This window comes from Macrotis lagotis, chromosome 7, assembly GCF_037893015.1.
Source record: "Macrotis lagotis isolate mMagLag1 chromosome 7, bilby.v1.9.chrom.fasta, whole genome shotgun sequence".
Lineage (NCBI taxonomy): Eukaryota > Metazoa > Chordata > Mammalia > Peramelemorphia > Peramelidae > Macrotis > Macrotis lagotis.
In genome coordinates this window covers 151929342-151953320 of record NC_133664.1, presented here as the reverse complement: position 1 = coordinate 151953320, position 23979 = coordinate 151929342, and the positions used below count along the sequence as shown (strand labels likewise).

General features: G+C 34.7%; 1 protein-coding gene across 1 annotated transcript in view; it reads left to right on the top strand.

The window, feature by feature from the left end:
• Nucleotides 1–23979, top strand: part of PRKAR2B (protein kinase cAMP-dependent type II regulatory subunit beta) — a 148966-nt gene that overhangs the window by 112600 nt on the left and 12387 nt on the right. Inside the window, exons 5-6 of the mRNA XM_074193939.1 lie at nucleotides 17217–17323; nucleotides 20028–20181. Of these exons, the coding sequence (XP_074050040.1) occupies nucleotides 17217–17323; nucleotides 20028–20181 (261 nt within the window). The remainder of the gene's footprint in view (nucleotides 1–17216; nucleotides 17324–20027; nucleotides 20182–23979) is intronic.

Below are 23979 nucleotides of genomic sequence, written 5' to 3'. Positions count from 1 at the left end.
AGCAGGTAATCAAAACTTTGAGAAGGTCCTGAAGATTAAAGACAGGAGGCAATCTGATAAGAGAAGAATGGAGAGTATAGGATGATAAGCACATGGACTTGCCATTGGATTTGGTGAAGAGGAAGGCTGCATCCTCATCAGACACTTCAGGAAAAGCGGAAATAGTGGCATATGGTGTAAAAGGTTATATATGAAGGGGGGTGTTTATGTGACATGTGTCATATGAGGTAAAAAGGAGAACAGGGAGCTCTAATGAGGTAACCGCAGTTTTTTTCCCCCAATGAAGAATGAGGCAAGGACCTAAACTGAGAGCGTACAGGAGGCTCTGAGAACCTTGAGAATAAGAGATTTGGAAAATCCATTATAGAAAGTGGAATTAAAAGCAATAAGGGAGAAGTAAAAGGATTGCTTTGTTGCAGTAAGAGCCTAGTTGAGATTAGATAACTAAATTTTTGGTGGATTAAGTCAGGGTGTTACATGACTTCCTTCAACTCCTTTTAATATCATCTAAGGAAGAGCAGAGAAAGCAGATAAGTGAGATTAATTCAGGTTCAGACATGGTATAAATGATAATAAGATAAGAGTACAAGTGATTTGAGAATACAGAATAGTATAGAGTTGAACCTGGTTCGCTATTAGAAAGGATGAAGAAAGAGTGGTCAGAGTAGGAGTAGTAACTGAGCAAATTATTATGGTTCAAGATGAGGACAAAGAAATAAGATATAAGGGAAAAATAGAATGATACATAATTGTAATTAGATAAAGTTCCAAGTTCTTGATCATGAAAATAGAACACTTACTTGTGAGTGTTGACAAGGTCAAAAATATTGACCATCTTGTGAAGATCTGAAGTGAAGTTGTGGGGGAGGGGGTAAGTCATGTCAGTTGAATTGATTAAAAAACTGGGAAGTTAGGGTGTATGAAGGCTCATCAAGACAATGTAGATGAGGTAGCATCAATATGTATAGTTCAGTCCCTTAGAACAAGGACAGAAGTTGGTGTGGATGGGGAGACTGTGAGTAGGCACTGATGTTATTGAGAAAGAATGAATAATGTCATGGAATGTCAATAAATAATAAACATCAGGATCAGTATTGAGTGAAAATTTTGGTAGAGTGAACTAGAATGGAGAAGATATTTCTTAGTGATGGTCATAAAAGAATCTGATAGTAATAACATCTCTGAATTGGAAGGTATGAGAGAAGGTGCTGACAGCATAGATAAAAAGGTCAAGGATGATGCATAATCTCACAGCATATACCATAAAATGGAACATGAGAGGAAGAGCCTTAAAATTTTAGAATAAAAGTCTATAATTATATAGGATGAGTTCCAAAGGAAGCAAAAGGAAAATTCAAAAGGAAAAGAAAAAAACCAAAAGGAAAATTCAAAATGGGCCTTTGAATGGGGTATGGTTAATTTGGATGGAGCTGGGAAAACTGTCATGATGAAAAGGGAGCTTTGGGGGCAGCTAGGTGGCACAGTGGATAGAGCACCAGCTCTGGAATCAGGAGGGCCTGAGTTCAAATTTGACCTCAGACACTTAATAATTGCCTAGCTGTGTGGCCTTGGGCCAGCCACTTAACCTCATTGCCTTGCAAAAGAAAAAAACTTTAAAAAGGGAGAGCTTTGTTCTTTGCTAATTAGCATCACAAGTATGGGGGAGAGTAATAGAGTTTGAGGGCAACAAAATCTAGCTAAAGGAAAAATCCAGTTCTCTATAATATCTATTAGATTATGGGATCAAGGAAGAGCCAAGATGGCGACAAGAGCGGATCATGTCTTAGGTGCTCTCTCATAAATCTTCGAAACTAAGGACTCTAAATTTTCGAGAGACAGAACCCACAGAGGGACCCAGTGAGGCAGTTCTCCTACTCAAGGTAACCTGGAAAAGAGCAGAAAGGCTCTGCTCCCTGGGGTTGGAGGGGCGCCCGCCAGAGAGGTAGCCTGCCAGAACAAAAGAACTTCAGCCTCCCAGAGGCAGCCACAGGATCTTGGGAGCTGCGGCTCACAGCAGCAGGAGAGTCCCCTGAGGTGCACCCTGAGGAGCACTGGGCACAAATTGGGGGAACAGTGGGGGACCTCTGCCAGAGCCAGCACATGAAGCCCAGCCCTCAGGGCACACAGCAAGCAGCATGGCCAGATGCAGGAAACATAAGCAGGCATAGCCAATAAGCAGGAGCCCCCAGGGCATGAGCCCATTGAACCTAGGGAGGGGAGTGGAGAGAGACTGCAGAGCTCTGCCCCTGGAACAGGACTCTGGGGTTCTGACCACATTCAGATCCTGATCGCAGTCTAGGCCCCCCAATAGAACAACAGGGCCCCCCCACCTCAGCCCCGTGGCAGAGGGCGGTGCTTATGGTCATTCACAGACCAGGAGGGAGGACAGAGTCTCACACACTGAGACCCTTTGGGCGTGTCCCAAAAGCTCAGGAAGCACCCCCAAAACAGGCTTAGGCTGGGAAAATGAGCAAGCAAAGTAAAAAGAGGAACACCATTGAGAAATACATTATCTATGATCCCAAGAAGGATCAAAATACTCAGGCTGAAAATGAGGAAGCACAAGCTGCTGCATCTAAAGACTCCAAGAAAAAACAGAAATTGGGCTCAGGCTATGACAGAGCTCAAAAAAGACTTTGAAAATCAAATGAGGGGTTAGAAGAAAAACTGGGAAAAGAAATGAGAGAGGTGCAGGAAAAACATGAAAATGAAGTCAACAGCTTAGTCAAGGAACTCCAAAAAAATGCTGAAGAAAATAGCATGCTAAAAACCAGCTTAGGTCAAATGGATAAAACAGTTCAAAAAGTTATTGAGGAGAAGAATGCTTTAAAAAGCAAAATTGGCCAGATGGAAAAAGAGATAAGAAAACTCTCTGAGGAGAACAAATCCTTCAAAGAATAGAACTCAGGGAGATTGATGAATTTACAAGAAATCAGGATTCAATACTTCAAAACCAAAAGAATGAAAAATTAGGAGAAAATGTGAAACATCTCATTGAAAAAGCAACTGATATGGAAAACAGATTTAGGAAAGATAATTTAAAAATTATTGGAATACCTGAAAGTCATGATCAGGAAAAGAGCCTTGACATCATTTTCAAAGAATTACTACAGGAAAATTGCCCTGATACTCTACAAGCAGAGGACAAAATAGAAATGTAGAGAATCCACCGATCCCCCCGAGAAAGAGATCCCAAAAAACCAACCCCTAGGAATATTATAGCCAAGTTCCAGAACTCCCAAGTCAAAGAGAAAATATTACAAGCAGCCAGAAGGACACAGTTCAAATATCGTGGAGCTGCAGTCAGGATCACACAGGACTTAGCAGCAACTACATTAAAAGCTCGTAGGGCTTGGAATATAATATACCAGAAGGCAAAAGAGCTTAGAATGCAACCAAGAACCAACTACCCAGCAAAATTGAATGTCCTCTTCCAGGAAAAAAGATGGACTTTCAATGAACCAGGGGAATTTCAAAGGTTCCTTTTGGAATGGCCAGAGCTGAACAAAAGGTTTGATCTTCAAATGCAGGACTCAGGTGAAGCATAGAGAATGGAGGAGAGGGGGAAAATATGAGGGACTTAATGAGGATGAACTGCATGTATTCCTGTATAAAAAAATGACACTGATAATACTCATATGAACCTTCTCAATTAACAGAGCAGGTAGAAGGAGATTTTATAGTTGGAGCACAGGAGAAAGCTGAATTTGAAGATAAAATATGGTGTAAAAATGGAGTCAATAGAAAAAAGAGAAATGTAATGGGAGAAAGAAAAAGGAGAGGAGGAATAGGCCAAGATATTTCGTATAATAAGATTTTTCTTTATTACAATGAGCTATTGCAGTGATATGGAAGTGGGGAAGGCAAGGGGGAATGAGGGAATCTTTGCTCTCATCGGAGGTGGCTAGGAGAGGAAACAGCATATATACTCAATGGAGTGTAGGCATCTGGAATAAGAAAGAGAGAAGGGGAACAGGGGGAAGGGGTGGAATGTGAATGATGGAGGAGAGGATGGACCATGGGGAGAGACTGGTCAGATATGACACATTTTCTTTTTTACTTCTTGCAAGGGGCTGGGATTGGAAGGCCTGCCCGGGACCATAGGGCCAGGTGGATGCTGGGCCTAAGGGGTGGTAGGGGGGCTCGGGGCCTCTTGGCCCCAGGACCAGGGATCTCTCTGCTGTGCCACTCAGCGATCCTACAGCAGAGTCAGAGTGAAAGGAGAGAGAAAATATAGTACAAGTTAGTGGAGAAATATGAAAGGCGGGAGTTGCGATCAGCAATGGCAACAGTGGAAAAATATGGAAGTAACTTTTGCAATGGACTTATCATAAAGAATGTAATCCACTCATGACAGAGTTGTTGGTGTTGGAAAAGACTGAAACACATTTTTATTATTATTATTATTATTATTATTATTATTATTATTATTATTATTTGGGGGGGTGCAGGGCAAATGGGGCTGGGTGGCCTGCCAGGAGCCGCATAGCAGTGTGATTGTTGGGTGTCTGAGGCCAGATTAGGACCCGAGTGCTCCTGGCTCAAGGACCAATGCTCTGTCCACCACCCAGCCACCCCTACTAGTATTACTATTTTATTTTATTTGGGGTCTTTTTTTTTCTTTTTATGGCTTTTGCAGGGCAGTGGGGTTGGGGTGGCTTGCGTGTCACATGGCTGGGTGATTGTTGGGTGTATGGGGCCAGATATGGGCTCAGGTCCTCCTGGCTCCAGGGCTGTTTCTCCGTCATTGTGCCACATGGCCATACCTATAATTATTACTATTGTTTTTTTTTTTAATTTTAATTTTTTTCTCTCCCCCCCTTTATCATTCAAATGAGTCTGTATTTTGGGGGGGAGGGGTATTTTGTTTACTCTTAAACAAGAATATTTTATTAATGTATAAAAAACATTATTTGTACAAAATGAGAATAAATAAATATTAAATATAGGTTATGGGATCAAAAATTTAGTGCTGGAAGGAACCTTAGAGGTCATTTTATAAATGATGAAACTGAGGTCCCAAAATAATATTTGACCAAGCCAGGATTCATCTTTAGGTCCTCTGACTTAAACCCAAGCACATTTTCCCATAGCACCACAATTGTAAGATTCTGCAGGGAGGGACCATATTTTATATATTTTGCCTCAAATATTTGCTGAGTGACTGACTGAATGAATAAAGGATTTATAAGGCACTAAGTTCTAACATATTGATAATCACTCTTCTAATGAATTAAGAATAAAGTTAAAATAAAGAATATCATGAATTATTTTTTGTTTTTGCATGCATATATATTTGTTTATATTTCTACTGCTGGTATAATTAAATGATCAATTTTCTCTACCTCAAGGAAAAGTTTACTTTTTTTTTAATCTTAAATCCCAAAGTAAAAAGCTTGCTTTCAATTCTTAAGAATCTATGTGAGTTCTATATAACCAAAACCCTGATGTCATCTTAGATCTGGAGAGAAGACTGAATTGATTGTATTGGAGTGGACCTGTTCATCCTTGGCACCTTTTCATGACTAGATTGATTCTACAACCTTGTCTGGAGAGGGATATTATTTCTAAAATCAGTCTAACTGTTCAATTTTGAGCTAGGTCCTCTAGACCTCCTCCCTGCCCCAAATAATACCAAAGTCAATCAGAAGACAGGATTCAAAGAATGGTAATCAACTATTCTGCATTTCTTCTAACTTTAAAACTCCAAGAACTAAACTTAAGTTGGGAGAATCAAAGAATTTAAATATATATAAAGAAGACCTGCTTTTCTTGTGTTTAAAAAAATTGAAAAATTGACTATGGAGAAGTTGTACAATTGCTTTGAATTGACTTAAAAGTAGAATAAAATTACACTTTTCAAACATGGTAATAATGATTTTGCTTAAAGGATAAATGAGAATAGAGAGAGGGAGACAGAATTCATTTAGATAGCATTAAAGATACCTCCTACTCCTAGAATTTCAAAGAACCATTAGTTTAAAGATAATAAGACAGCTATTTGTATCAAAATAATAATAATAATAATAATAATTTTGATCAACATAATAATTGTCATCCTGATAAATGATGGCTGTGGTTATATAGCTAATCACAGGAATGAATACAGGAATAAGACAGCCATCACATGAGTATTTTCTCTCTTAGGTCTTGTGAAGTAGTACAGTATACTCAATGCCTACACTCAGTAAATAAGTGGAACTTTCCTTGGGAATAAAAACCAAAAAGTTCAGGAAGAACCCAGAAAGAGAAAATGCTTTATTGAATCTAGGTGTAAAATATATTCTTTCTTATTTAATATTTTGGTGGTATATTGAACTTCATTTTTATAATTTCCTTTGATTCCCACTTGATTGAAATTGTTGATTAAAGTTTTTTTAAGTGATTCATCTATGGTACAATCTGATAATGTACTCAATTAAAATCTGTAGCATTATCCCCATCAGCAACGTCAGGCAGAGTTGAATGTCAGTTTGACTTTTCTCATATGCAGCTTGTTCTGTTCTAGCTGTTAAATTAATTGAATCTTCCTTGCTGTTATAATTTTAACTATTTTTAAATGCTTTAAAAGAGAAAAGTATTCGAAAATTTGAAGCAATAGAGAAAAAAAGATATTTAAGGTCTCTTTCATCTTGAAACTGAGAAGCTTAAATAGAACTATAAAAATCTTCCCGAATGCTATCTTCAGTCACAGGCAAAAGAAATTAGATTTTTAGTTTTTTTCTGGATATTTTGAGAGAACACCCTTTTTTAAGAGCTTTTTTGTGTCAGGAAAGAGAAAGAGACTATATTTTAACCAATTCCTCCAAAATTCAAAGGAAAAACAATGTTTTTAACTAAACAATTCATCCTTAAAGCCAAAGAACTGAAGCTTTTTTGCTAAACTCATTTTTTAAGCATCATTATCCATAGAGTTTCAATCGTGAAGCAAGACAATAGTTTTTAATACTTTCATTTTCTTCATATAAGACAACTTTTTTCACAATAACCTTGTATACTGTAGAGTATATTTTATATACTTGGCCTTTCTTATTGTCCTTATTAATTAGTAAAAACAATGCTGTTAGATTTGTATTTACAATTTCACTGGGCTTTCTGGAATCATTCTTCATCTTACAAATCTTGTCAGAACATTATTTTCTTAGAGTACTGTGCATTCATATATTAGAGCACAGCATTCTGAAATTAATCTCTTTGAAGATTTTTTTTCCTCATGAATATTTCAATCCTGGACGCAGTAGGCAATTTTTCTTTTTGCAATATTTTAAATTTGAGGCATACTGAAATAATTTTTCCATTCTATGGAAGGTGGATTCTTTGTGTTAAAAGTAGAGTAAATTGTTGTTTTCAGATGAGTCAAAGAACCATTTTACTGAGCTTTGTTCAATTTGTATACTGTGGGAATGAGGAACTAAGAATACACAGTGGATTTCCTAAAGTAGTTGTCAGTCATAATGAAAAACCCCAGTGTATTAGATGTTTCTTAAGTCCTTTGCACTATATTCATAATTATAGGGAAATTAGATTTTGGCTGACTATAAAGACATATATCATATAATAAAATACTAAAGAGAAACACTAAGAAATAAATAACTGTTTAGCATTTTACTTTTCTGGAATTGTTTTTTCACATATCTAAGCATGAACTCCTCAGATATACAGTTTAACAGATACAACTAAGAGACATGCTTTAAGTAAGACTGTTTCTCTTTCAATGTCTAATTAACAAAAATAACTGATTTTACACCAACTTTAAATAGGGAATGAAGAGGAAAAATATATCCTTATGAATTATCATTTTTGTTAGTCATATCATTTAAGTTGTTAATCAGTGTATTCCAATGGGTAAAGAGTAGCTTAGAGTCAGGATGATCTGGGTTCAAGTCCTCTCTCTAATACATACAAACTACATTATAAAACTGACAAAGTCATTTACTCTCTTTGTATCCCATACAATTCTGTAAAACTATAAATTACAGATCGGCATTGGTAGAGGAGTTTCTATCCTGGGGGTTCAACTATTCCAATGAAATCAGATGCCTGGACTAATTATAATAACAAGTCTGTAAGCCCTGCCCCTCACCAGTGTGTTGAAAGAAGAAATGATAAACTAAGAAAATGCAGGCTAGGATGATGTACAGCAGAAACTGAATGACTTGAAATTGCTATGGTTCCTGTGAAGGCCTGGCAAGAACTCAGAAATGTTGGTCATTTGACTCTTCTGATTCCGGAATCACGTCCAGGTTAGTGTAATGAAACTAAGAAATAATCAGGGATAATATGAAATTACAACCAGTCCCTATTCAAAATAATAATAATAATTTCCATTTATAATGCACTTAAAGGTTTGCAAAGAGCTCTACTTAGTTCATCTCATTCTGATCAGCCTGACATGGAAGGCTTGAAGTAACTGGGGTTCTTTTGTATTCTGGTATCTCAAGCCAGAAATTTAGGTTGGAGCAAAAGAAAAATGGCAATACCTCACCCACCAGAAATGCTTCATAAAATGGGCTAACCCTGAATATGTAGGAAAAGAACTGAGGATTTAAATATTTTCATTATTTGTCAGTTACTATAACATAACAAAACTGGAGACTGTCTTATCAGTCAAGGACTTCATAATCCTTTTGTTCAAAGATACCTTCAGGCAATCATATAAAAATACTTCATCCTTAATCTTATTTTATACAAAACAAGAAATGAAGTTTTAAAACTGCTAAAATCTGAAGAGGAAAAAATTAAAGATTTTAAAGTCATTGAAAATCATTACTTACTGCAAACTCCAGAAATGCCTAATAGTGTGCTGTATATCAAAAGAATACCAGTATCTCAAAAGATTTTTAAAAGAATGTGGGTATACTTAAGATTGAAAATCTGAAAAACTCATTTTGTGCTTTGTGGCACAAATTCATCTAATAAGTTGACTGTCCCAATACAGAGTAATTCCAGAAAGCTAGAATCTGTTATAACCATGATGAATGAATATGCTCTCATAATATTTAATAGAATGTCAAAACAATTCAGGACCTACATGTTATCGTGTATACAGTGGCTTTTGCCATGACAGGAACCATAGGAGGAAAAGTAGAGCTATCATTGTATATGTCTAAGGTCAAGTGACAAACAGCACCATGGAAATCCAATCCAATAAATATTTATTAATCACCTACTGTGTGTCAAACTCTGTGTTAAGCACTGGCGGGAGGGGAGGGTGTTACAGTTAATAAAAAGAAAGACCAGTCCCTTGCCCTTGAGGAGCTCACGATCTTAAAGGGGATTTGGGGGTAGAGCAGCAGCACACAAAAGTTAGCAGGAAAGCTGAGTTAGGTGAGTCTCTAAGGAGGCACAAGGGCATTTTGTTCTGTGGAGTTAAAAACCAGGCAGCAGCAGATACAATGTGAATGAGCTGAGTCTAATTTCTGCCCTTTACAAAGGAAGGCATTGGGAGGAAATTTATACTGCCTTATAGTCCTCCATTCAGAGGGGAGAGATGGTATCAATAGTCAAGGTTTGAATGAGCAACAAAGTGATGAAATTAGAAGGGATGAGCTGGGGGCCAGGGTGATGGGGAGGAAGGGAGGAGGTATATTGTTCCTTGGGGTTGAAATCGGGCAGGGCAAGAGATGAAAAGTGGAGTGAGCTGAGAGTCCAGTTTCTCTTCTTTATAAATGAAAGCATTGGGAAGATTTCTTTAGTGAGAAGTTGAAAGCAAAAGTTAGAAGTTTCAGGTGATACAAGTTCTCAAGTACCAATAAGAACATGAATAATTCATCATTAAAATCTTTAGAGACTTGAGAAATAAATTAACAAACACCTAAAAGGAAGATATGAGAAATTTTAGATTATGTATGTATTTGCAAGAAGTCCAACCTGATGAAAAAGAGACTGGATCAAACAAGAAACAGAAAGCATGTGCAGTTGCCATTATGAACAACAGAACTGTTAAGCTGAGGGAAATGATTAAAATTCCTTAATAATTAAAATTCTTTGCAAACTTTGTGGGGTCAGATAAAACTTATAATTATTGACTGATACACTTACACAGTGACAAATTAATACTAAAGTACTTTACCAGCTTCCTCTTAAATTCAATTTTAATCCTATGATAACAGAAGGAACTACATATGTAGTATTACAGGATAAGAACACTGGTGACTTCTCTGACTATACCCATGTTTATTTACTTTATACAAAGCATTCACAGCTATATCACTAACAAAATCTGTGAACACTCAATAGAAAACAGTATATTGGATGAAGAACAAAAAAGATGTGCCACCAATTTCCAGGATTATATAAAAGATAAATTAATATCTATTTGGTAAGTATTAAACAAGCTACTCAAAAGCACTATAACATTAATACTTCCTTGATTGATTATCACAAAACTTTAGAAACAATCCTGCACACATGACTTATTGATAAACTCCAAATTTACAAAACAGAGAATATTAAAGTATTTTATATCCACATAGAAAGTTGTTCTTTGCTTAATATGTGAGATCAGGATAATAATGACAAGAATAATTTTTACAAAATACAGAATTTTTCAGGGAGACAGATTAAGCCCATTATGCTTTTTTATCACCTTAAATTCGTGATTATAGTCATAAATTTAGAGCTGAAAGTGATGATAGAGATAACTCAGTCCTGTCTACTTTTTTTTTTTGGTGAGGCAAATGACTTGTCCAGGGTCATAAAGATAGTAAGAGTCAAGAATCTGGAGCCAGATTTGAACTCAGGTTCTCCTGACTCCAGGGCTGGTGCTCTATCCACTATGCAACCTAGCTGCCCTGCCCCCATTCATTTTATAGATGAGAAAACTGAAGTCCAGAAAGGCTTAGGATCAAATAGCTACTAAGTATCTGAGGCAAAATTTTTCTGACTGCAGTTACATCATTTTGGAATTATATTGTTTATTTCAATTATCAGCCTTTTCTTATCTTCTGTTTTAAACAGAATCAAGTTTGATTTCTAAATGAAAAAAGAATCAAATTGGCTTCATAGAAGAGGAGAAAATTGTTCTACAGTCACAGACAGTAGTACCCTTAGCCAAAGCAAATCATTTTTAGTGATATGTGAAATGGTTCAGATAGGGAATCAAGTGGAAGTGATATTGGCTTAGCATAAATCTATTATCCTTGTTAGAAAAAAAAATATCATGATTAGTCTTATGAGTAATATGCAAAGAAAAATACTTTAAATTCTTGAATTTGGCTATGTCACTTCTAGATGGGTTTTTCATTGGCAAGAGATCATTGGTTGATGAAGAATGTAAATTTGTAGTTAAACTATATCATATCTTTGTTGCTGTTTTTAAAAAGATAGATTTTAACTGGACCGTGTACCATGAAGTGTGTGTATTTGTGTGTGTGTGTGTGTGTGTGTGTGTGTGTGTGTGTTTTTAAACTCCCAGAGGCAGAGTGTTTCAAACTGTCAGAGACACTATTCTCACTGTTCATAAAATCAAACAGATATTATGATGGAAAAGAAAGTGAATATGACATGACCAGTGTATTTATGGAACAGGCAATTAAATAGAAAAGTAAACCTTTTATTATAAACTGTATTTGAGAGCTAGGAAAACTGATTCTAATTCTGGCTCTATTAGTGACTACACATAATGTTGTTTCCATAGGCTGGTAATACAACTTCAATGTAGCTAAGAAATTTTAGACGAAAGGGAATAATATTTTTATATCATTATGAAGACAAATACGATGAAAATCATTTTGAACCAGTTAAATCAAGGGCATGGAAGATCATAACTTAGAATGGAAAGTTTTTAAAATAATTTAGGAATTTTTTTTGCTCTCTAAACTGCTTTTTTTTAAGACTCAATATCACCTTAACTTCTTAGATAGAACTAATATGGAGCCCCCTTGATAACCTCTAATATGTAAGGTTATCTCTTAAACAGGACTAGCAATGGATTAAGTAGGATTAGTTTACCTTCAGTGTCCTCCTATTATACCTTTGGTTCCCTATTGTATAAGTCTTGTGGCTAAATCACTAGTTGTGATTTCCTAGTAAGTAAAATACTCTAATAATTTCTAATAATAACTTGAGATATTTTTTGGTGGGAAGCAGGTTATGTAGTAGAAGGAGCATTGATTTGGAGTCACAATATCTGAGTTCAAGTCTTGCCTTTATTTACTAGAACTTTTGGTGAGACATTTAATTTTCATGTGTAAAATAGGAATATTTCTTTTCCTATTGCTTATGACAATTAACTGTTATGGTGTATATGAAAATGTTTTGTAACCACAGGGAGCTATGTAAATATAAAGTATTAATAACAGATTTTTTTTGAAAAACTGAAAAATCTTTAAAAGACCCTTAGATAAGTCATTTACTTTCTCTGGGCTTCAGTTGCCACATCTTAAAAATGAGGACATTAGGCTAGTTTTATCTCTAAGGTCCCTAATAGTTATAAATCCTATGAACTTATACTTTCAGATAATAAAATGCCAGACATCTCAACATCTCAGCATCTGAACATTTCTACGAATATTACTGGAGCTCCATGAATAGAAAGGTTTCAAAGTTGATCAAACATCTGTAGTCTAAAAATGGTCACTTGGTATTTGTTACCATATTCAATTTATCATATAGAGTTAGAAGGCAATCAAGTCATAAGTTTGAGTATTTCATTATTAAAATTATAATCTTTCATTATTCAAGCTCTGAGACTAAACCCAGTTAATAGAATATTCTTTATTTGATAAATTAAGGAAGCCTCTTTTCCCATAAGCAGTTTTGCTCTGAACTCTTAATTTCTTCTTCCCATCCTTCCTCCTTTGTTTGCTGTCTCTCCTTTCCTCCCCTTCCTCTCTCCTTCCTCCTCTCCCTTTTTTGCTAACTCTTCTTAAATAAATATAAACTTTACTGTTGATACATTATCAGGATAAGAAGAATAAAACAAAGTTTCAGTTTTGAGAGAGAATAAAAGAGTCATCTCTAACCTTCACATTTGTTTTTGATTTTTTCACTTCTAGAACTTAATCCCATCAGGATAGAGGACAAAAGTCTCTTAGGTTTTCAATGTAAAGATTAAACTCAGTTCTCTCAGGGAATAAGTTCTTTAATTTTCTTCTCTCATGGGTTCTCTTGATTCCTGAGCAGCTCTCCTGAATAACATTTAAACCCAAGTCTCTCCAACAACTCTACATGAATGAAAAATTGTCTCTTCAGATGCAATTAAAACTCATTTTCTTTATAGATGATAGCTTAAAACACCATCTCTTCCCAGACCCCTCTACTGACTGTAAAATTTTCATTGTTTAAGATTCAAAAGTCTCTATAAGACACAACAGTATCTATGCTGTATAAGAAAGGTTATTGAAGCTGTTATATCAGTAAAAGGTGTAACAAACAAAGCTTGATATTAAATCATATTAAAAGTAAAAGTTCCTCTATTTTTTCCAGCTTAGGTTTTCATCATCCTTTTTTAAAGTAATTTTTGTTTACTGCACTAAATGTTTCTAATGTCCTTGATTTTAAACACTGGCATTTACAGTGCTTTCTTAAACTTTATATTAATTATATCTGAAAAAGAAATCTGAGTTGGAATATCTTGAATCATTTTTTTTTAGAAACAATTTATGTGTTTGCTATTTAGCAAGTGATAGCATTACACTACAATTACCATGAGATAGAATCTTTAGTCATTTCTGAAGTCTAAGATCAATAGCCCCAGGAAAAGTAACCCAGCCCTTTCAAGAATGGAGCTTCTATAGGCAAAAGACTTTATGAACTACAATCACTATTCACTTTCCTATCCAAATCATTCCTCTGTGGTCACCACTCTGTGTGGTGTGGAGGTGGTGGTGGTGGTGGTGGTGGTGGTGGTGGTGGTGGTAGTAGTAGAGTGTGTCTGTCATCTATCTGTCTTATTTGCTTGTTTTGCTTTCCAGGTGCTTAGCACAGTGTTTGGCCCACAATAAGAACTTAAATGCTTTTTTTTTTAATTCCTCTACACTGGAAGGAGGACAAGACTTGCAAACATTTTTGTAATGAACTTTTTTCCTTCAAGGGCAGTGGAGTCACCACATTTGGACAGCCTCATATATGTTTTTAGAGAAACTATAAGTGGCATAAGCAAGGACAAAACAACCATTTGGACCCCCACCCCACAGCTAAATCATTTAGATATGGATGGTTAATACATTGTATCTCTTTGGACCATATTATGAGCAGGTTATACTGGGAATCCAATTAAATAAGACCTGGGAGAAGTTTTGTTATGTCTTGATGATCTTAAAAGAAGATTGGAAAGAGGAAGAGGCATACACGGAGGTAGGGGAGAAAGGGGTAGTAAAAGAAAAGGGGAAACTATCTCACATAATTAGAGTGCTCAAAGGGACATCTATAGAAATAAGAGAGATGAAAAAAGAGAAACTACTACTTAAATCTCATTCTCATCTAACCTAGTCCAAGGAAGAGAGAGAGAGAGAGAGAGAGAGAGGAAGGGGACCAAGGTGGGGTGGGGGGAATAGGGAGAGATGAGAGAGAGGAAGATATTTCACTTAACAGGAAATAGGGGAGAAAGAAAAACAGAAAATAAGGAGGATAGATTAAGTGAGGAATTAATCCTAAGCAATAACAACAAAAATTCTAATTTAGGATACATAAAAATATCTATAGCTCTTTTGGAAGAGGTAATGAAGAACAGAAATCTGAAGGAGAGACCATAAACTGGGCAATAACTGGACAAATTATGGTATAAAATGTGATTGTATATTATTGTGCTGTAAGAAATAAATGGAATGGCTTCAGAGAAACCTGGGAAGACTTGTAAGAACTGCAGTAACAGAACTAGGGGAACAATTTATACAATTACAGCAAAATTGTGAAGACAGCTTTGAAAGACTGATCAGCAGAGTAACCAACTATGATTCCAGAGGAGTAATGATGAAGCATACTACACATCACTGAATAGCGGAAGGACTCAGTATGGAATGAGACATGCATATTTTTTAACATAACAAATGCAGAAATTTGCTTTTCTTGACCTATACATCTTTGTAAACCCCTCCCAAATTAAATAAATAATAGTTGACTTGTCATTGCCTTTGAGATCATGAAAAGGACTTTGAAGGTTTAATTCCCTTCCTGCCTTTTTACCTATCAAGGGCACTTCTAAATTATTTTTTCCTCTCTTTCTTTAAGCTGTTTCTGATTCCTGACTTAGTCCATATATAGCTATGATAAGTATTGATTTCTTTGTGATTTAGATCTGCTAATGAGCACATCAGAGGTATCATCAAATACAGAGCTGGTACCTTACATTTAATCTGTTTTGAGCCAATTGGGAAATTTTTTAAATAATAAGAATATAATACAACATAACTAACATTATTTTAAAATCAAATCAAGATGAAACCTGCAGGGGTTCTGATGTATAGAATAATGTTTGCCATTTCTATTTAAATTTAGTACCACTGCTGTACATAGAGTTGCATTGCAGTAAATCATTAAAGGGCTTCTAATATCACAAATTAACCTTATGTCTGTCTGAAGAGCGGGGAGAAGCAAGGAAAGGCACTCTTTTCTTCTCTCTAAACCATTTCCTCCCTCCCCCAATGTGGGATGAGTGAATTGAGAATTTTTGTTTTGCTTAAAATATTACAAGTCTAGTGGTAGGAGAAAGGTATGATCTGGAAAGAATTTGACTTTCTAACCTACCTAAGAGAAAGAGAGAGATAAAAGGTGCTTTCATTTTTGTTTTCTACCCTGAACCTCCAAAACTTTCTAGATAGCAACATCTGCTGGATATATCGTGCTACTAGTATAATAAAAATTGTATGCCTGAAACAAATTAAGCTAATATTTTTATTAAAAAATGAAAGACTGGTAAAGCATTAATATTTATCCCTATGTCTTATTAACAATTTAGTACTAGAGAAACTATTTCCTATTTTTAAGTATGCATGGTGGATTATTTCTAGCTTTTACTATTAATAAATTTGCTTTAGATAAAGAATCATTACTCAAAGTGAATTTTATATACAAGCATATTTGTGTGTGTATATGCTCATATGTGTATATGGATAGATGGATAGATATAGTAACCAGATGTATTAGGTCTGTACAGTCTATGTTGACTGTCATAGTGGCTATGTGTGCATGTTTGTATAAGTTAGGATTAAAGTTTGTGTAGGTTAACTTGTATAATACACATACAACAATGATCATGTTCAGTCAGTAAATAAATCCACTAAAGCAAACATGCAACTTTCTGAGTACATCTAGAGATTTAACAGAATTTTTAATGGTCTTCCATATTGATCATTAGGAATATTATTTGAGAACTTTTTTTAAAAAACAAACAGGTTGTTTCTTGTTAAATGGATTGATTCATTAAGGTGTTCTTGTTATTCTATAAACAGCATGATAGTTTGGGGATTGGTATTTTATTATGTTTAAAACAGGAACTGAGGCAAGCATTCAATTTATTAAGAATTTATTAAGCACCAGGCACCATCCTAAGAACAAATGGAACCACTTCGTTGCCATTATGTTCTATTGAGGGGAACAACAAAACAATATATTCAAAATGCAAAGTGATTTTTTGAGAAGGTAGAACTAACACCAGGAAAGATGAGGAAAAGTTCCTTATTGGAGGTGTCAGAGAAGCAAAATTTTGGAGGAAACTTAAAGATACCAAGACGTAATGATATGTAGAGATTTTTGAAAGTAGACCTTCCTGACTGAAATGGAAAGGTTGTAGGAAGAGTAATGTGTAGTCACCCTGAGAAGGTTAAGATGGAACCAGATTGTGAAAGCACTAAAGGTCCCATAAATGAGCTCATCTTTGTTCCTGAGTCAGTAATGTTAGGGATACATTAAGTCTTCTTGAGCAGGAGAATGGCATGATCAGACCTGTACAATATGGTCATTCTGAATGTAAGCTTGTATTTTTAACGTTCATTTTAATATTGACTTATTTTATATTAGCACATTAATGTTCATTTCAAGATTAAAGGAATATAAAAACTATTTTGCAGATAATTTTAGGTTTTAATGCATTTTTTTCATCTAATGCAACTAACAATAACAGAGATGAACTGTTGCCAGATAATAAATATATAAATCTTTAAATAGTTTATTTTGTAAAGACTTTTGTACAAACCTGTGATTTTATAGGCTTACATATATATATGCAAAATAATTTTGTAAAGATTATATGTTCTATTTTTTAATTTAAAAAATAGGAGCAGATGTCTCAAGTATTAGATGCCATGTTTGAAAAACTGGTGAAAGAAGGTGAGCATGTAATTGACCAAGGGGATGATGGCGACAACTTTTATGTAATTGACAGGTAAGTTATAGCCAGGGTCCTGACATTTTTTTTTGAAAACTTCAATTTTGTGATTATTTGACAAGCTGGTCTAGTTACTCCATTACTATCTTAAGAGTACAAGCAAACAATCTCTAAACAAAATTATGTTTATTCTATACAAATAAAATATACTCTGATAGAGAATCATTTAATTATATAATTTATTTATAAGTTATCAAAAAAACTCAATTATTAATCAAGGGAAAAGTATAAATGTGACAAACTAGTACATCTTTCTTTATGTACTAGTTCCAGTGCTAGGAATTGAGATACTAAGACAGTTCTTAACCTGAGAAGATTATGTTGTATGATACGGGGTCAATTATAAATATATATATATGTATGTATGTATGTATGTATGTATGTATGTATGTATCAGAGCAAAGTGTATGCAAGGCAAACACAAGGAAATTCCAAAGCTTCTTAATAGATTGAGAAATCAGAAATGTATGCATATAGGAGATAGACTTTCAACTGAGTTTTCAAGAAAGTTTGAGGCTAAGGCATTCAAAGCAGGAGAGAAACTTTGCATACAATGAATTGCAAATAGGCCAGCATGAATGAAACATAAAATGCGTAGAGGGAAAAAATATGCAGTAAGCCTGGAAAGAACTTTAAATGCCAACCAGAGGAGTTCGTTTTTCATGCTAGAAATAATAGGGAGTCATGGGAATTCTTTAGTCTTGTGGTCTGTCCTGTGCTTTTAGTATTATTGTATTGGTACATTTTTTATTTATAGCTTAAATAACAGTTGACATTTGTATTATACTTTCTAGTTTACCATATGCTTGACATACATTATCATTTTTTTTTCCTTTCACATATTCCTGTGAGATAGGTCTTTTAAGTATTACACCTTCCTAAATGGGAACACAGCTAACTTAGTATCAAAGTTGGGATTCTGACTTACTCAGAAGTCCACTTACAGCAGAGTTTGGATAGCTGCACTGTCTACTATTTTAAAAACATGCAAAAATCAACAAAGCATACAGAATGATAAAATAGGAAGGATTATGCCTAATATATTACGGAGAAGAAGGAAATTACAATTTCCTTCTCTAGGCAAATTGTAATGAGTGGTGGTAAATTGATGCTTGTCACTCATAAATCCTCTTTAACTGTGCTATATTTTATAGAAATGTGCCCATTAGACATCTTGTGTCCCTCTTTTTCCTATGATCTTGTTTCTTGAGTTGTAATATGTACACAGTGGCTGACATTTGATCATCAACCATAGCCTTTGGGTTATATCTCCCAATATAGAATTTGCACAGATTCACATACACTCACACATTCATGTGACCAGTAGTACATATTCCAAACTGTCTAGTCAATTTTTGAAGCTAACCAGTGATGTTACTGTCATTAATAACATGCACTAATGTACTGAGTTTCCATTAGATTGACATTAAGATTTAGAGTGGTAGCAATAGAAAAATAGTGATTTTTATTAAAAAACAATGATTAAGTAATAATAGTAGCAGTTTTTGTCTAGAAGTATTGACCTTCCAGAGTGTTTTTATTTCTGTTTGATCTTCAAAACATCCTTACAAGGTAAGCGTTCATTTGACAGATTAAAAAAAAAACCTAAGTAGAGAGATTCACTTTCTTACACTCATACTACCTACTAATGACTCACAGATGATGTGAGAATCAGTTCTATGAAGTTCTGGTTCTAGTGATTTTGACCAGATCATTTTTCATGGATCACCAATATCAGAATGATTTATTGAATTACTCAATGGTGTATGTCATTCTGCTCAAAATATAGAAAGAGAAGAATGTGGTTAGATCTAAATAACAGGTAGTAGAATAATTATTAAGTATTAACTGGTATCTATGAAAGATTCAGTTGTCACTAGATTAGAAAAACTAATTATTCACTTTTCTTCTGAACCATGCTTTTTTTAATCACATTGTTCCCTTCTCTTTCTAATCCTTTCTCATCTGTATTTCATATTTCCCTGCCTTTTACTTTTCAGGTTTCCCTGGGATTTTTATTTTCTTTAGGGAGTAGCTACATTTTAGCAGAAGAAATCCTCTAACACCTACATTCACATATGCTTGAGAAGGTCTTAAAATGGTGTTCTCCCCAATAGAATATGGGCATGTGGGAAGACAGCTCACAAACACCAAATGTAGTTTTTATTTAAATACAGATTGTAGACTGCACAAAGTACCCTAAGATGCGTAATCACTTCTATCTAATTTGTATAGAAAAGGGAGGTAAATTAGAAGACAGTCAAAAAACAGAAACCTTATAACATGAACATCATATTTAACTGTAGAAATTCAGATTTACTCTATTTTTTGACCTTTATATTTTGCTATTGTAGCAAATGTGTTGTTATTTTGTGGCAGCTTCTAGTCACAGTGCTACAGTTGTATTCCATTTTACTTCTTTTTGTTGCTAATTTTGTCCAAAAAAGTATTCAATTTCTGGCTCATTTTGTCCACCAGCTGTGCCTTATCATCACATGGTTAGTTGATTTGTGTCTTCTAAAAATTTGGAAAAATCCACTTGCACTTTTCCATAATGGGTATTGAGATGCCCAATAGCCTCTGGCAACTTGATATCTCTGTAGTCTTTTTAACATTATAGAGATTTACTCTACAGAACTCTTTATACTCATTTATTGTAATGATTGCTTATATCATTTTAACTTCAGTTTTTATCTAACAGGGGAACTTATGATATTTATGTAAAATGTGATGGTGTTGGAAGGTGTGTTGGTAACTATGATAACCGTGGAAGCTTTGGTGAACTGGCCTTAATGTACAATACACCCAGAGCAGCTACAATCACTGCTACCTCTCCTGGTGCTCTATGGGGTTTGGTAAGTTTTATTTATTGTGGCTGTTTTTGAAAACCCGTTTTATCATCACTATTCACAAATAATAGATGTTAAGGTAGTTGGGTGGAACAGTGGATAAGGACTGGCACTGGAGATACTTTTTTAACTGTGTGACCCAGGGAAACTCATTTGACCTTGTTGGCCTCCTATTTCCTTATTTTCCTTAAATGTGTTGGAGAAGAAAATGGCAAACTTCTCCACAGAACCCCAAACAAGGTCACAAAGAAGAAGGCCCAACTGAACAGCAAGAAAGTTATTAATGTTCTCTCCTGTTTCAATTTATCAGGGCAGCTAGGTGGTACAGGAGTAGAGTGCCAGACCTTAAGTTAGGAAAATCAGAGTTCAAATTTGACCTCAGATATGTACCAATACTGTGACCCAGGGCAAGTTTAATCCCATTTGCCTCCATTTCCTCATCTGTATAATGATCTGGAGAAGGAAATTGTAAACCACTCTAATATCTTTATAAAGAAAACCCCAAATGATGTCACAAAGAATCAGATACAATTGAAACAACTGCCAACACCACTAAAATGGATGGAGTGAGTTTTTGGTTGGATTTTTGTTTTGTTCTGTTTTTGCATTTTAACTCTTCAGCAGACTTTCTGAGATCACAGAATCTCAGAAGGAATCTCAGAGGATTTTCAGTGTAACCTATGCTTCGGAAATCCTCTCTACAGTGTCTGTAAATGTATAATAGTTTGCAACTTCTATTGCTATGGTTTTGCCCTTTGCCTCTATGTAGAATATTTCATTTCTCTTCCATATGACAGCCCTTCAAATACTTGATGTTACCTTTAATTTAGGCTGAATATTTCTAGTCCTTTAACTGATCATCATGACCCATTAGTTCTAGGCTCTTCACCACTCTCATTATCTACCTCTGGATCTTATTGTCCTTCCTAAAATATGGTACTCTGAATTCAACTTAGAATTCCAGATTCTGACCAAAACAAAACACAAAACTTCCCTCCTTCATTCTTAACGGGATTCCTCTATTAATAAAGTTTAAGAATGCATAAGCATTTTTGATTGGCTCATCATGCAGTTGATTCATATTGAGTTTGCAATCCACTAAAATCTTGAGATCTTTTCCACTGATATCTAACCCTCCTTAGCTCACCAGTTCTGTCACCTGAGTCACTTGTCTGTAGGCCTAGGTCTCTCACCTATAAAATGATGGAGCTAAACCAAAATTGTTTTCCAGGTCTTTTCCAGTTCTAAATCTATAGTCTTATACCTCTAAATCAGATCTTGTACTTGGAAAACTTTCAAATCTAAATTTAAGTCTTTACATTTATTCCTGTTTAGTGTCATTTCATTAACTACTGTACAGTGTTCTAGCCTGTATATAGATCTTGCAATTCTGACTTTATTAGATAATGTGTTAACCATCCTTTATTTTGAATATATGTATTAATCACTTAATATTTATTGATCCTGCTCAATAGAATATACCATAACTGTGTGACCCTAGGCAAAGGCATTTAACCTTTGTGTGTCTGATTTCCTCACTGGTAATGCAAGAGGGTTGGAATGATGTCCTCTTTCAGCTCTAAATCTATATACCTATCATCCTAGGTTGGTAAGTTGAATTTTCTACCCTCACATTTCCCCTTTCTTTGTTTCTTCCTTACCTAGTCCCATCATATCAGTTGGAATTCATCTGGACACACTATCTTTGAGCAGCATTTCATACTCCAAAATAATTATTGCCCTGTAGCATTCATACCTTCTCCCCACCTAATTCTTCTCATTTCCTCTGTACCCTTAGTGATATAAGTATGTCAGAGGAATTTAAAACACTGTAAATGACTGTCCAACGTGTTCATTTTTGAAACCAAATAAGTCTCATAGATTTGCATCAATAATAGTATAATTTTAGATTGTGTTTCTGCAGAAGGGTGCCTTCCCATTCCTTTAAAATCCTACCTGAAGGCTGTTCTCACACAGAAAGCCTGCTTCTGACCAGTATGTATTTTGAGGGCAGTGTTTATATATTTTTTCTTAAAATTTAGATAAAGTTATAAAGGATTGCTCCTTTAATAGTTTCTAAGCATTTGTATCTTTAAGGAATGTAGATATTCTATCTCTCTCAGGAGATGATTGATCATAACTCTTGATCAGTATTGTTCTGAAATTAGAAACTTTTAAGTCATAGAAAAAATTCAAGACTAATTAATAGAAGGAAAGACATCATAATCTCAAAACTACTTTAAATGTTAACTAGATTAAAAAAAGAAATTGAAGGGGATAAAGCTGGTAAAATAATTTGAAGAAAATGAGGCAAAGACTATAAGGAAGGAAAATGTTATAAAAATCTAATCATTAGGGTCAATTATGAAAATAGGGCCAAGTAAACCTCTTACTTAATCAATAGGATCAGCTTTGTTCTGAAGGTAGTTATCTCCTCATGGAAAAAATTTTTAACTCTGATGAAAACTTTAATTGAATGGCTAATAGAGAAATATGTTTGGTATGTCTTCACATTTATAATAGATATCATTCTGCTTGCCTTCTCAATGTGGGGGGCACTGGAGGAAGGGAATTTAAAAAAAAAATTTAAAGAATATTATTTTTTTAAAGGAAAGTTCATTTGTCTCTTAGGCTAACCATTCCATTCTGTGTGCTAGGCATTTCCAGAGAAGCACTGTTTCAATGCCCTAAAATACTATGTAGGCTAGTTATGGTCATACATATGAAATATTTGCTTTTATGTTTATAGACATCTGCTTTTATGATTGGCTTGTCCATTGTGAATTGTTTATGATAACCCTCTCAGTGTTCAACATACAACATACAAATCATAAAATCTTTTTTAAATAACTAAAAGTAATCAGCATTGAAAACTTGTTTAATGTGCAATTTTCTCCGGCAAGATTTAAAAACCAGAATTTTACATTTAAAATTGAAAGACAGACCAGAACAGAAATATTGGCAGTTCCATCAAGGAATTCCTGTGTGGAAAAAATGCTCTTATACCTACCATAAACAAAAATTTGGAAATTTCTTACAACAATATATTAGTTTGTCTCAAATTTTATATGCTATTTTGTAGAAAGAGGCAGTTTGTAGAATGATTCCAGGATCCATAACATCTAGCTGAAAATTTTGGGATTAAAATATGATCAGTAGTTTGGATCCTGCAGGCTGTGTAATACTGGTATCAAGTATCTCATAAAACTCAAACCATTTAGGAGCCAGTTTGTTTCATGAGCTACAAGTTTGATATTGTCTTTGTGCTATGATGATTATTTATTAGTTGAGTTAATGTACACCTAAAGTATATAAGAGAGTTTCATGGAACTAAAACAGAAAGTCCAACTTCTTCCTTTCATAGATGAGCAAAGTGAGACCTGAAGAAATTTCATGACCTGGCCAAGGTTGTCGCATAGATTACATGCATGCACTAAGAACCTAGACCTCTGACTTTAGATTCACAGATCTTCTCCACAACTAACAAATATCAAGCCAGTTTTATTTGAAAATTTTAAATAACTCAGAAATTTGTTCACAGTGGGTAAAATTTATAGCAAAAATATTTTTGAAGAGTTGATTTTTAATTGATGTTTTTCTCCCACAATTATTTTATGTGTGGTTCCTCAGTTAGAAGTAAATAAGGAACTCTGACCCTTCCAGATCCAAGACCTGTAGTGTCTCAGATTCTGCAGTGAAACATTGGAAGACCCTGTTCTTTAAAAGGTTGCCGTTTCTGTGCTCCTAGAAGTCTTAAAATAAAAAAAAAATAGCCATATGTTTTAGACCTTACTCTGAATAAAG